We start from the raw sequence: 14,523 nt of genomic DNA on the forward strand, positions 1-14,523 counted from the left end.
ACCATGTGGGTGATTATCCAGAAATCAAAGACCGATCAAGAAGCTAGGGGTCACACCATAGTTCTGCAACGGGCCCCCGCCAACCCGTGCTGCCCGGTGAGGCACGTGGAATCACTCATAGGGTTATTGGTCGGTTCAACAGGCAGGGCGTTGCTCTGTCACGCCGACGGGAGCCCCTTAACCAGGTATCAATTCAGGAGAGTGTTCGAATTAGGGGTTACAAAAGCGGGTCTTGATCCTAGAGATTTTGGATCTCATTCCTTCAGGATTGGGGCAGCAACTGAGGCGGTGGCGGGGGGCCTCCCAGTGGAAAGAGTGAAGACAATTGGGAGGTGGTCGTCAGACTGCTATAAACGTTATGTTCGGATTGACATGCTATGATTACCTGTCACTCACGCTTGGTCTCTTTTCCGCTCTCTTACAGTTTCTCAGACCTGTTACGCAGGGGAGGAATTTGTCGTCGGGCACCGCCAAAATTCATCGGCACGGAGCGGCGACCAGGAAACAACAAAGAGCAATGTCTGGATTGTTGGTCATTCATATGTGAAGCGAGCGGAATGTGTCTTCCTGTCAGGTGTCAAGAAGGAAAAGGCGGCACAACTAGGGTTGAATATCACGTTCTTTGGCAGAGGAGGGTTGTGTCTTCACGAGTTTAGGGGATTCTTCCAAGGGCTGTTAGCACGCCAGCGGGCTCCACCGTCAGTGGTGATACTTCACCTTGGGGAGAACGATTTGGCAACACTGGGCAGGCGCACCTTGATTGAGGAGATTATCTCAACAGCGGGTTGGATAGCTAGGACCTGCCCCGGGTGCACGCTAGTATGGTCACAACTAATACCTCGACTTCAGTGGCGGGGGGGCGATTCAGTCAGGGCGTTGAATCACTCGGTAAAGAGGATCAACACACGGCTGGATAGGTTGTTCCGAACTCCCGTGTTACAGTCAATTCCTCATGGGTGCATCTGGGGTCCAAAGTATTACTTGAAAGACGGGGTTCATCTGACAGAAGAGGGTAATGTCCTATGGGCTGACAATATCTGGGCTTGGCTGGAGGGCTGGGGTAGGAGGATGTGTCCTTAGATAGGGGCTAGAGGGGGAGGCCAGATCGTCGGTTAACAATACTGGCCTGTGGCGGTAAGGTCATTATCGGTGAGCACATATTTGAGGTCTGAGGGGGCGGGCATCATCCTATGGAGGTTCCCGCCCAGGGGGAGGAGCCTGCGGGCCACTCCCAGTACTCCAGGGGCAAGGTAATATGCAAAGGAGCGCGGGTAGGAGTAGTTCACGCTTTCCTTAGGCTGGTAGCCACCCCGCGCGCGTGGACTCATGACGCCACCGGCGCAGAGTAAGGGCCCTCCTTTAGTGGGTAAATGGAGTTTGGGGCGTAGACCGGGCAATTCCCGGGGTAACACTGCGCATGCGCACTTCTAAGGGGAAGGCGCAGCTTGTAGGACCTGACACCGGTAGTGACCCTGCCATATGGCCAGAAATGTACAAAAATCAAGATAGGATGTTTAGTTAAGCTAGGAACAACTTGTATTAGAGTTTTGTTAAGGTCAGGCTCTCAAACTTGTTGATAACGATTGTATAACTGAATGTCCTGCTGATTTTTGTATTTCATCGTTGATTATGCAATTAAAACCCTTTTTTAATTTCATACTTTAATAAATACGGCCGGGCGACTAGCGCCCGCCTTCCAAAGAGTAAACACGTCTCGTGTCCACGTTCCTTGGTGTTGGGTGCCGGATTGGGGGGGAGGCGGCAGCTAGTCGCTGACCATGTGAAAAGGGGGGGCCCTCGGCCCCCCCGCACGCATGGCGGCGCGGCGACCGCCTCACCCCCTCTCCCCGCGGGTCCTTCGACGGTGGGGGCGTGCCCTGGGGGCGCGGCCCACCGCCGATTGGCCGGCGCCCCTCCTGACCCGGAATCAATGGACTGGTTCCGGGTCGGGGGGGGCGGGCGTGAGGAGGGGCCACCCGGCTCCTCGGGAATAAGAAGTAGGGAGCGCCCAGGAGACTCCCTTGTCCCTGGACGCTCCCTCGCTGAACGTTGTGCCCCGCGTTCGGGGCTTCTTTGTTTCCCACCCACCATCCCTTAGTACAAAGCTTAAGCAGCGTTATGGCCGGTCTAATGGTAAGTTTCATAGGTATAGACCGCGGGAGAGAGTAGGTTGTTGTGGTATTTTGTGATCTGTTGTCAGGACCTTTTTTCCCTTTGTAGAAAAATGATGTGTGAAGTGAACTATATTTGAAGATATGTGTCGTCAGGGCTTTTTTCCCCTTTAGCTATGCGTGGATACTGTTATTTATTAGCCAGTGTAGTTGTCCTTTAGACTTTTTCCCATAGGTCGTCGTATTTATTAGGTATGGGGCATGCGGTAAGGTCATTATCGGTGAGCACATATTTGAGGTCTGAGGGGGCGGGCATCATCCTATGGAGGTTCCCGCCCAGGGGGAGGAGCCTGCGGGCCACTCCCAGTACTCCAGGGGCAAGGTAATATGCAAAGGAGCGCGGGTAGGAGTAGTTCACGCTTTCCTTAGGCTGGTAGCCACCCCGCGCGCGTGGACTCATGACGCCACCGGCGCAGAGTAAGGGCCCTCCTTTAGTGGGTAAATGGAGTTTGGGGCGTAGACCGGGCAATTCCCGGGGTAACACTGCGCATGCGCACTTCTAAGGGGAAGGCGCAGCTTGTAGGACCTGACACCGGTAGTGACCCTGCCATATGGCCAGAAATGTACAAAAATCAAGATAGGATGTTTAGTTAAGCTAGGAACAACTTGTATTAGAGTTTTGTTAAGGTCAGGCTCTCAAACTTGTTGATAACGATTGTATAACTGAATGTCCTGCTGATTTTTGTATTTCATCGTTGATTATGCAATTAAAACCCTTTTTTAATTTCATACTTTAATAAATACGGCCGGGCGACTAGCGCCCGCCTTCCAAAGAGTAAACACGTCTCGTGTCCACGTTCCTTGGTGTTGGGTGCCGGATTGGGGGGGAGGCGGCAGCTAGTCGCTGACCATGTGACCATGACTGGAAGGGGCGGACCGAGAAGGCCGACCAAACAGTCATTGCGCACTGAGGAGGGCTGTACCCTCCTCCCCTGCTCTTCAGCCCTGCCCCCTCAAGCAAGCTGCCTCAGAAGGAGGACAAAAAAATGCTAATAACTTTACATTATTATAATTTTTTTTTCTTTTGCTGCATGAAGGTAGTGGGGCGAAGCTCTTCCGCCTTAGCGGAGGTGCCACCACTGCAAGTTACTCTTTCTTCGAACTACAAAATGTGCTGAGTGTTGGAAATACGAGCGTCACAGCTCTTCCTGAGGACAATACCGTTCGCTTCTTGGTTTAGATACTTTTGGCCTTTACGTTTCCTACTTTCAGCTTTCTGCAGTACTCCGTCCCCCTGCCTTGACTCTGCTTGCTAGAGCCAGAGCCTTATTCCCCGTCCTGATATTTTTCCTCTAGTTTGCAAGTTTTTATTCCTCTGGAAGGACCAGAGGGGTTTTCAGCCTTTGTTTTATCTCTCAAACCGAACTGCTTGTACCAAATTCCAGGACTTTAGTGGTGGCGGGAAACAATAGGACTTACCTTCACCTTAAGAAGTGTCATACCATTACCCTCAGAGCAGACCGGGCAACTGGTATTACCAGGAAAAGCAAAGGTGTGCATTTAACTGGCCGCATTGTATGCAAGTGTGCAGCAACTGGGTGAGTGTTGAGAGAAGTGAGACGGGTGAGACATCCCTTCACCCGTTACATGAAAGAAAGGACTTAATGAAGTGGAGGTTAATGATAAGTAACAGGAAAATCTGAATGCTTGCAAGGACTATCCATCTCTCCTTGATAGTTCCCTGGGCAACCACCTACTTATTGTTTGCGCTAAAGAGTTCCTGAAATTTGATCTGCCTCTATACCCAAGCACATATATGATTCCTTTTCCTGGTAGCAGGTTTTAATTAGCGGTGTACGGAGTTTCTGTAAATTTGTGTAATTTCCTTTAGCCTAGTTATTACACAAACCGCAAAACCTGCATTTAGCACTACTTTGTGCACAAAGATGTATTTTGCATGAAAAAATAGCGCAGAATCGCGCATGACGCAAACAGCAGTCACTCGTGTTCACGTTGTTCCTCATGTAGGATTTTTCCCCAGACAGATAGAAAATTACGTGATATAACTTAAGACATTATGGAAGAGGTGTGGCGCAGCAGCCGGCAGGGCCGGACTGGCTACCGGGTATTTTGGCATTCTGCAGAGCTGGGGGCTGATGTCACTGCGGTGGGGGCTAATTTCGTAGATGGAGACCTGCGTGGGCTTCGAAATCAACCACACGCAGGTCCCCATCAACAAAATCAGCCCCCTGGCTCTGCAGAATGCCAAAATGCCCGGTAGCCAGTCCGGCCCTGGCAGCCAGGGTGCCTGACTCCGGACTATGGGGTTCGCGGTTTGATCACCGGCGCCAGGTTAGCCCAGCACCATGTGACTCTGGGCAATAGCTCGCTTAATCTTCCCGAGGGGCCCCCAGCGCCGGGACACCACTTCGGAGGTAGCTGTGCGCTTTACAAATACTGGTATTTCATTTCATTTCATTATTTTTCACCCCCACATCTCATTTCAAACGTTCACCTGAAGACTGTTCCTGTCGGCCGCTCTTAGCTTCTGCTTCAGCGCCTCAATCATTTCATACATGGAACGCTCCACTTGCTGACTTTGCCTGCAAGGAAAGGATACTCTTTTCAGAATATTATGTTCTGATTCCTTTCTTTAATTTAATAATAAAAAACCGAACACATGAAAGACTGACGAGTTCTTGAAATGAGGCTGCAGTCATGGAACATGGCATTTGTAAATTGGAGGACAGAGCGGCGATTTCATTTGGGGCAGCATGCTCGTGGGTAAATGTAGCAGTAAAGAGACAGCAGTGCCCAATTCGATTGATAAAGTCAACTGAACTAGAAAATGGTCACTGCTACCATTTATGGAAGTGTCGCACACTTTAATCAGCCTACTTAAAGCACAAAATGTACCAAAATCTTGACAGAATGTCACATGGTCTATGGCAGAACTGCCGTCAATGGATGCATGACGTTACAACGCATACTTTTACAAGGCATACCTTTACAACACATTTTTTACAACGCAACATCCTTTACAACGCATTCCATTACAACGCATGCCATTACAACGAATTTAAAAAAACTACCTTTACAACGCATTCCATTACAACGCATACTACCTTTACAACGCATACCATTACAACGCATACCATTACTTTGCATGTATGGTAAGTATTGGATAGTGTAGGGGTAAAAATTACTATTCTAACTCCAGGGGGTGCAACAGTAGGGTAAGTGTTGTAATGGTATGTGTTCTAATGGTATGCGTTTTAATGACTGCGTTGTAATGACATGAGTTGTAATTGTATGCGTTGTAGTGTCATGCGTGGTAATGGTTGCGATGTAATGGCATGCGTTGTAAGGGATATTACGTTGTAATGACTGCGTTGTAATGGTAGTGCGTTGTAAAAGTTGCGTTGTAAAGGTTGTTTCCCACCGTCAACAGCAACCAGTTAAGAGAGCATTTCAGCATTAAATTAATTATGCAGTAGTATTGTTTTACATAATGATAATGTCACTTTAGAAGGAGGTGTATGACAAGTATATATGATCCACACATGTCCCATAAATCGACCTTTCCTTGTACATTTGTTGACAGGAGCTGTGTACCTATAATGTCACCTGGACATTCTTGACCTTCTAGGCAGTGAGATCTACCCACTCTTGCAATATTATGGCACAACTGCGGGTCCCCAGGAGGTCAATACATTGTTGCCCAGAAGTTGCAGCCAAAACGGCGTTCATCCTTTTTATATTGTGAGAGTGCTGTCATCAAGTAACAGGGGTTGTCACCTGAGAGCAGACAATGCAGCCAGTTATTCCCCATTCTGAACACTGAACGTTCTTGTACGGCTGGGACAGGAACTCCACCACCAAATATACACATACGACTTGTAACCTGAGCTCCATGGATACTGATACAAGAAAATGTGCTCAGAGGCTTTAACTGAACCTCCGAAGGAGGCACAGAGGTTAAGATGAGCTATGTTGGAAGGAAATATTCCATCGAAAATATTTACTGTATTAACCTGAATGTCCCCGAAATTTCTTTAGACCTACACCACAATGCTAATTACAATATAACCTTAGAGCCTAACGTAGCAGGCTCCACCGGCCATTAAAGCCCTTTCCAGCTTCAGCTCGGGCTTCTAACAAGAGAGCAGGCCTTTAATGGCTAGTAGAGACCGTTACAGAGAGCTCTAAGGCTATTAGAACATTCCGCCCCTAGAGGACAGAATGCTCTAATTTGTAAAACAAAGGCCTCATGAAGCCCGAGGGGATTGATCACAACAACATCTGTGAACAAACATTGGAATGTTGATGCTCCGGGCTTCTAGCAGCCGTTAGAAGCCTGGAGCACTCCATTGTCTTCAATGGAGTGCTCAACATTCCAATGTTCTTATAAATGTTCTACTGTTGTGCTCACTAAATAATCTATTGTCTTCAGCAATGACGAAAAGTGTTTGTAACAACTGCAATTGCATATTCTGCTAATATTTAATTGGATACCGTACAGGGATATATTGGCGGCAGCTGAACCAATGGATTTTTCTGTGCTCTCCAGGAAGGCAGGCACTGCGATGGGCTCATCCTCAGGAAGGGTAACCAGAGGAGTGACGGAAATGTCTTCAAGTATCCTTTCAATTCGGCAGTCCAGCGTGTCCATTGCCTCCTTGCAGATCTGCTGCACTTCACTTATGGTGTCATAAACGTGCTCTATGTCTATAAATTAAGGACAAAATGAAGGGCGTTTAGTAGTCTGGTCAGAATGTAGAGGCTCTTCGAAATTCACACTATTCCTCTATAAAGAAATAACATAAAAATGGATAACTACAAATCCCTGGTCTTTCTTTTGTGCAAGTGTTCTTTCTCTTCAACAAGGACATTGGATTGCAAATAATGTATTTGTTATATTATTTATTAAGACAGTGTTGAATACCGCTGAAGCCATTTTATTTCTATATATGAAATGCACTATACACAACGTTTTACTTTTAATAACTTTTTAATGGATGTAAATAATCTAAAATCTACATTTACTCTGTTGGGACTGAACAATGTGAGCAATGTAAACAATGTAAGCTTTGCGTGTTGCCCTCAAACCATTCTTTAGACTTTTGCAAAATTGTAATGAAAGTACACAAAATGTACACTTCTCTGATATTATAAGTGTTACTGCTAATGATGCATTTCTTATAAATGGAGTTTAGTAAATGGCTCCAGCATTATATTCCTGAGCTCTGGGACCAATAAATGATAAGGGCAGTTGTGGGTGAAATCTCTACAATGGTAAGCATCAGCGGGTTGAGACTATGGGCCAGATGTAGGAGCCATTTACCCATCACAAAGATCATGCTGAAAGCTGAAGACCGAAATCCTCCCAATAAAATCTGGATTATTTGCATTAGGGTATGCAATCCTTTACCACATAATATCACTTAATATATTGCTGATTGTGAATACCAATAATGCTCAGCATAATGCCTTACAGAGTTTAGTGCTCAGATTAGAGTCTACGTTCTATTTAGCTTTGGGGTCAGTGTTCACCAGTCCTTTAAAAAGTTGATCTTTCAGCCCCCCACTCAGGCAGAGGAGGACCAATATTGGTGATGAAGCTATCTGACCCATTAATTTCTGGGAAGGAAAACCACTTTTCCTACTCCAAAATGCCCTTTGATGCCCAATGTGTGTGCACCATGAGCCAGGTACAATCTACAAATTGTCTAGGGAAAACTGAGTTACCCTTCCATTTAGGCAGCATGGGAATTCTGTCACATCTCACAACAAGACCAAACTCTCTCTTCGGTAGACTGATTTCCAAGTTCCCCAAAATTACTTTGTTTTTTAACACAGACTATTTCTCTTTCCTTGTCTCTTAATGAGTATTATTAGGTCTCTTTTTACAAGAGTTCCTATTTTCCTTCAATGAGTTTCTTTTTGTTTCCCACCTTTCTTCATGCATTCTAACTAACTTTCTTTCTTTTTTCAATATATTGTATTCCTACTGCTTTTTTTCTCTATCCCACTTGTGTGTGGTCTCAACTCTTTTTCTTTATTTTCTCTTCTATTTCTCATTGTCACTATTTCTCGCTCTTGAGCTGTCACACAGTTACCATCATGCCTGTTTTACCTTCCCTCTTAGAAACCCAAATTGTTAGACAAAGCATGCCAACATCTTCCCAGATTATTTATAGATCTCACTAGGACTCCTCGTAGTGTGTCCTCCTCACCCTGTAGGTGAGGCCGGTGAGGTGACTTTTTGCTTTAAAGGCACTTGTATGCTGACAAAGATTTAGATGAGAAAATGTTAAGTAAGAAACCCCCCTGGGTGCATACTCCAAATTCACTCTTCTGCTCCTTTTTTCAAAGAATACAGGGCATCTTCTTCAGTAAGGGATTGTTGCAAGGTGGAAGTATTATGCGATATGGCTGGTGGGTCTTATCATGTTATACTAACACAATACACAAAAGTGGACCTTGGAATCACCCTTAGAAGCCTAGCTCGGTCCTGGTAGAGGGGCACAGAGCAGTCAGGCGTACTTAGATGAACATGTGTTGAGCATTTCACAGTACCAGCAGACAATAAGAGACATGACCCGACAGAAACCTTGACACCAATTTATGAAAATAGATTGTATTTTTATATAAATATAGGCACCAAAATGAAATTTGTATCATACATACAACCGGAGTTGTGGATTTTTGAAGTGTTGAAAAGTAAATGAAGTAAATCTTTCAAAATGGTCTCATAAAAGTCAATGGGGGTAAACACAAGTGACACAAATAAACCCTGTTGTAGATAAGGTCATGCGGGTCCCTATACCAAGTTCCAACAGTTGTTCCTTCTGTAGCTTGCCCAGGGAGTCCAGGTGCAGCGGTGACTTAGCTATCCTTGGTTCTGAACGGGATCCACTGGAGCTATTGTAAACTTGCAGCACTTGACAAAACCACACTTGGAGATGGAGTTCCACTCTACCCACGGGAAGAGGAGGCCTTTGGGGTCCTATGACCCGGGTTCAACAGCTGGATTTCTTCTACCTTGCTCGACAGCTCTGGATGCAGAGGTATCTGGCAGCTGTTAATCACCGGGGGCAGGTCTCGCTAAAGATGCTTTGCCACACACTCAACAACTCCAAATTCAGGATGCAGGAACACAACAGCAGGGTCATTGATGACGGCGGTCGCTGTCACTGTTACTTTCTCTCAGGCTGGAGATGCCACTCAAGGGGTGAAAAACCCAACCAGTGATCACCAAGTCTTGGCTGCGGCAAATGTAGTCCACGGTTACTTCGGCAGCAGGAGGTTGACAGGAGTGGAGTAGGAGCTTGAAACTTAGTGAAAGCTTAATTGATACTCTGGGTTTGCAGGACACCACTTCTCTTCCAGCTCACTCTCGACCAGGGGCGGCTCCTCCATTAGGTCGGAGGGCAGTCGCCCCACTGCTTTCTCACAGTGCGAGAAGCAGAAACATAAAATGGTATTTTAAATGCCATTTTATGTTTCTGCTTCTCGCATTGCAAGACAGTAGAAGGGTATGCCTGGTTGGGGGCGGGTGGTTGGGCAGGTCGGCGAGGAGTGGCCTGCCCAATACTGCGGGCCCTGACTGTTTGGTTGGCCCTCTTGGACCAACCAAACCAGTCATGCGCACTCTGCCTTTTCTTTATGTAGGCTGAATACAGCCTACACAGAGAAAATGTTCACCCCATAGGTGCCAGCTGGGCGCCGTCCCCACCAATTACAACACTGCCATTGCAGCCTAGTGATTGGCTTAGGGGAGGGGAGGGAGGCTGCCTGTGGCTGCTTCCTGTTGAAGAAAGAAGAAAAACGCGGGACCCAGCCAGGAGCTGATGCGGCGCGGGACCCGGTAAGGTATGTTTTTTAAACTTTTAATTAAACCCGTCCCACCTCCCGTCCCACCCATGCGACCCACCCCGCCACACGTGAGTCATGTCGGGCGTGACTGCTCTCGATAAGGGATGTATGACATTACAACGCATGCTTTTACCACGCATGCTTTTACATCGCAGTTTTTACAACGCATACCATTACAACGCATAGCGCTTTGGGGTGCTGGATAGTGAATAGTTTAATTTACTATTCCAACTCCAGTCCCCGTGGATAGTAGGGAAGGTGTTGGATAGTAAATTAAATCTATTCCCTATCCTAGAGCGCCCCCCAGCGCAATGCGTTGTAATGGTTTGCGTTGTAAAAGTTGCGATGTAAAAGCACTGCGTGGTAAAAGTTGCGTTGTAAAGGATGTTTCCCCTCGATAAGCCAAGCGGTTCACAATTATTGTCATGCAGCACGTCGATTTTCTGCAGGTTACAGGGGACTGGTCCCACCAATCCAAGGGAGTCTGCTTTGGTTTCTGGTGTCCGCTGGAGTCCCTTTTGTTGTGAGCAATGAGCTTTTTCCATGGCCACATGTCAAATACACAGTTCCACTATATGGTCTCTTCAGGGTTTTTAAGTGTCCTACTTTCGCACGGAAGCAGAGTCCACAGTCCTGTTGTTGGTGATGGCATATTTTTTGTGCCTCTTCTCGGATTTAAAATCAAAACTGAGGTTCTGGTGCCAGAGGAGCCCCTTAAATCCTAGTTTAGATGGCATTAAGTCCTTAAGGGACAGTGGACAATGGGCTACTGATCCCTGCGACTAACCCACCCCTGAGGTGACAATATCCTTTGGGTGTACATCACCTTTCTATCCAGAGTACTCTATTTCAGCATCTGCCAACATGGCAAAACCCTTCCTTGGCTGTACGAACCTCCAAGTTCAACCTAAGATGTGACTATCCTTTTGGAGGTGTATGCCTCCTGAAAAATAAATGTTCCCCCTTGTCCGGCTGGACAGGGCAGGAAGGGCTTTGTGCTCGAGTGGGGAACAAGGAATTACAAAGGTAGTGAAAGACTTTGACGATCAACGCCTTGCTGACTGTAAACACTAGCCATCCTGGAAGGGTGTTACCTTCTTCCTGCCCAGGCCTTTATCTCCACCCTGGGAAAGTGCTAGCGCATCCCACCAGGAAGGCAGACTCTTGTTGTTGTGGCAAACAGCTCCAGGAAGCCCGCCAAGGCACTGGGTCACTGTATCCTAGGGGGGCACCCACTCAGGGTGGCACCCCTGTGCAATCTAGCTCGCCCTCAAGAAGTAAATCATGTTGTGGGTGGAAAAGCACAGTGTTTGACACTAAACAAGATAGAATTTGGTTGTTCCATAATGGAGCTAGCTACCTCAAGTGTTCTCGGTAGCCAGCCCATATAACACTATGGACCACTGGTTAATTATGTTTAAACCTTGCTTTACAGGGTTACTGTAGGGATATATATGAATAAACATATATATCCACACCTTTAATATAATGCTCTCTACTTCCTGGACTTAGGAGGGTAACCTTAAGAGTGACTTTAGTTATATTCAAGCAGTGGTGTGGCTCTGCACCACTTAGTGTGTACAGAGTCACTCTCACGCAGAAAGGCTGCTTGTGCAGGTAGCTGCCATGGCAGTCCTGCAGACACACTTTTACTTGGGTCACATAGGGTGGCATAATACAGTGCTGTGCTTGTCCTGGGTACCAGCGGTACCATATACTAGGGACTTATAAGGGGACAGATTACCATGCCAATTAGTTGTATCAATTAACACCATCACTTTTAGGGGAAAGAGCAAAAGCACTGGGGCTTAGTTAGCAGGCCCCAGTGTACTTTCTGAGTCAAAAACCAACATGTAGCAGTCTAAAATTGGGCATAAAATGTGTAGGCATCTGCAAAGAAGCCCAGTTTCTAACAGTGAATCTGAACATTAAACATTGCCTCTAAAGTCAAAAATGTTTGCATTTGTATTGCAGTACTTTGGTTGCAAAATGAAGGTTCTTACACTTCTCAATGTTTAGGGAAGTCCAGGAGAGCTGTGTTAGTCCTGGTGTGAGAGCTTCCTCAATTTGCCCGATAAAGGGCCGCATCAGTGGCTTCAGCATGGGATGGATGCCGTCGACAAATGTTTGGTAGTCGAGCAACATACCTTGCAATCTGGAACAGAGAAAATGCCATTATTAGTTTTAACAGGATAATATTATACATGGCTGCTGCTCAAACAGACAACAATACACAGAGATAAAATGTCAATGACCCATTCTGCGTAGTGGCATTTAATCCAAAATATGTGGTTGGTTGAGATTACACATAATAGAAGTTAATCTATATCATCATAATGCTCATGGAAAGAATAAGCCAAACAGGTGTTTATTTGCAAAGGTGTTCCTTCGTAATCTTTTAAACAATATCACAGGCTGCCCAATCTAGGACCAAGTGCAAACAGATGGCGTAGCATATGGAGCCCTCACCAAACCCGTCTTCTTGGTTTAGCTTGGGCACTGACGGAAACTAAACTGTCTTCTCAAATTCTGATAAACATGCAACTGGATTGAAGATACCTATGTTAACATGTGGAAACTAAGCATCGGGAAAAGTAACATGCAACTATGCAGCACAATATTTGCAGTACATTTTATGTTCTGATCCTCAGTTAAATTAGAGGCTTTAGAATGTTCATTGTGCAGCATGGATGAGAGCAAATTCACTGCTTTAATAAACAAGTGTTGGCAAAGCCAATAGGTCTCGCCTATGCAAGAGCTATTGGCTTTGCCAATGTGCTTTATCCATGTTGTATACCAGCATGGCTGCCGTTCGGCATGGCTAAATGTTAATGGCATAGAGGAGAGTGGTGTGGAGTGTTGTAGAGTGGAATGGCAAAGAGGGGAGTAGAGTGGAATGACAGAGTGGAGTCACGCCGAGGGGTGTATAGTGGGGTGGCGTTGGGTGCAGCCTCATAGAATTCAGCAGCATACAATGCAGCGTCATTGAACACAGTCACATAGATTAGAGTGTTCAGAGTAGAATGTAGTGGTGCAGTGTGGGGTCATGCAGAGTGGCTAGAGAACAGTAGCATAGAGTGTAGTGGTGCAGTGTAGTGTAGAGTGGTGTAAAGTGCAGTGGTGTAGAGTGGTGCTGAGTAGAGTACAATGCAGTGGGGTGAAGTGGTGTAATGGAGAGTGGCATAGAGTAAATCTGAGTGGATTGGTGTAGAGTGCATTGGTGTAGAGTGTTGCAGAGTATGGTGGCATAGAGTGTGGTGGCATACAATGAAGTGTTGTACAATGAAGGCATAGATTAGAGTGGTTCAGAGAAGCGTGCAGTGGTGCAGAATTGAGTGGCACAGTGCAGTGTGGTAGACTGCAGTGGCGTAGAGTGCATTGCAATGGCATGCAGTAGTGCAGAGTAGAGTGGCGTACAGATCAGAGGTATGGAGTGCAGTATTGTAGAGTTGAGTGCCGTAGAGTGCTGTGGTGTACAGTGCAGTGGCATAGAGTAAAGTGGTGTAGAGTGATTTAGAGTGTAGTGGCATTATGAACAGTGGTGCAGAGTAGCGTGCAGTGGTGTAGAGTATAGGGGTGCAGAATAAAGTAGAGTGCAGTGGCATAGAGTGGCATGACACAGTAGAGTATAGTGGATGGGTGTAGAGTGCATTGGCGTAGAGTGTTGCAGAGTATAGTGGTGGAGAGTGCAGTGGTGTATAGTAGAATAGCATAGAGTGCAGTGCCATTGAGCAATGTGGACTAGAGTACAGCACTATAGAATTCAGTGGTGTAACATGCAGCATCGTAGAATGCAATGGCATAGATTAAAGTTCAGTGGTGTAGAGTGAATTGTTGCAGAGGGGAGTGACATAGAGTGCAGTGTCAGAGTGCAGCGGGTAGATTGCAGTGGCGTAGAGTACAATGGCATAGAGTGCCCGTGGCTTAGAGTAAAGTGGCGAAGAGTAAAATGGCATAGAATGCAGTGCCTTTGAGTACAGTAGACTAGAGTAGAGTGCAGTGGTGTAGAGTGCAGTGGCGCAGAGCAGAGTGGTACTGAGTAGAGTAGTATGCAGGGGGGTAGAGTGGTGTAAAATGGGATGGTATAGAGTGGAGTGGATTGGTGTAGAGTGCATTAGCGTAAAGTGTTGCAGAGTATAGAAGCATAGCGTGCAGTGGCATGCAATGCAGTGTTGTAGAATGCAGTGACATAGAATAGAGTGGTTCAAAATAGAGGGCAGTAGTGCAGAGTAGTCAAGAGTAGAGTGACAGAGTGCAGTGGCATATAGTGCAGTGGGGTAGAGTGCAGTGGCGTAGAGTACAATGGCATAGAGTGCACTGGTGCAGATTAGAGTGGCATAGAGTAAAGAGGCATAGAGGGCAGTGGCGTAGAGTGGTGCAGAGTTGAGTGCCGTCGAGTGCTGTGGTTAAGAGTGTCGTAGAGTGTATTGGGGTAGAGTGAAGTTGCATAGAGTAGAGTGGTGTAGAGTGGCATGAAGTGCAGTGGTGTTGAGTACAGTGGTGCAGAGTAGAGGGCAGTGGCATAGAGTTGAAT

General features: G+C 46.5%; 1 protein-coding gene across 1 annotated transcript in view; it reads right to left on the reverse strand.

Annotated features, from left to right (window-relative positions):
• Window positions 1-14,523, reverse strand: part of LOC144828114 (dynein axonemal heavy chain 5-like) — a 1,079,012-nt gene that overhangs the window by 956,903 nt on the left and 107,586 nt on the right. The window contains exons 20-22 of the mRNA XM_078686235.1: window positions 11,993-12,144; window positions 6,632-6,839; window positions 4,627-4,714 (exon numbers count right to left, since the gene is read on the reverse strand). Of these exons, the coding sequence (XP_078542361.1) occupies window positions 4,627-4,714; window positions 6,632-6,839; window positions 11,993-12,144 (448 nt within the window). The remainder of the gene's footprint in view (window positions 1-4,626; window positions 4,715-6,631; window positions 6,840-11,992; window positions 12,145-14,523) is intronic.

The sequence above is a fragment of the Lissotriton helveticus genome, chromosome 4_1 (assembly GCF_964261635.1).
Source record: "Lissotriton helveticus chromosome 4_1, aLisHel1.1, whole genome shotgun sequence".
In the NCBI taxonomy this organism is placed as follows: Eukaryota; Metazoa; Chordata; class Amphibia; order Caudata; family Salamandridae; genus Lissotriton; species Lissotriton helveticus.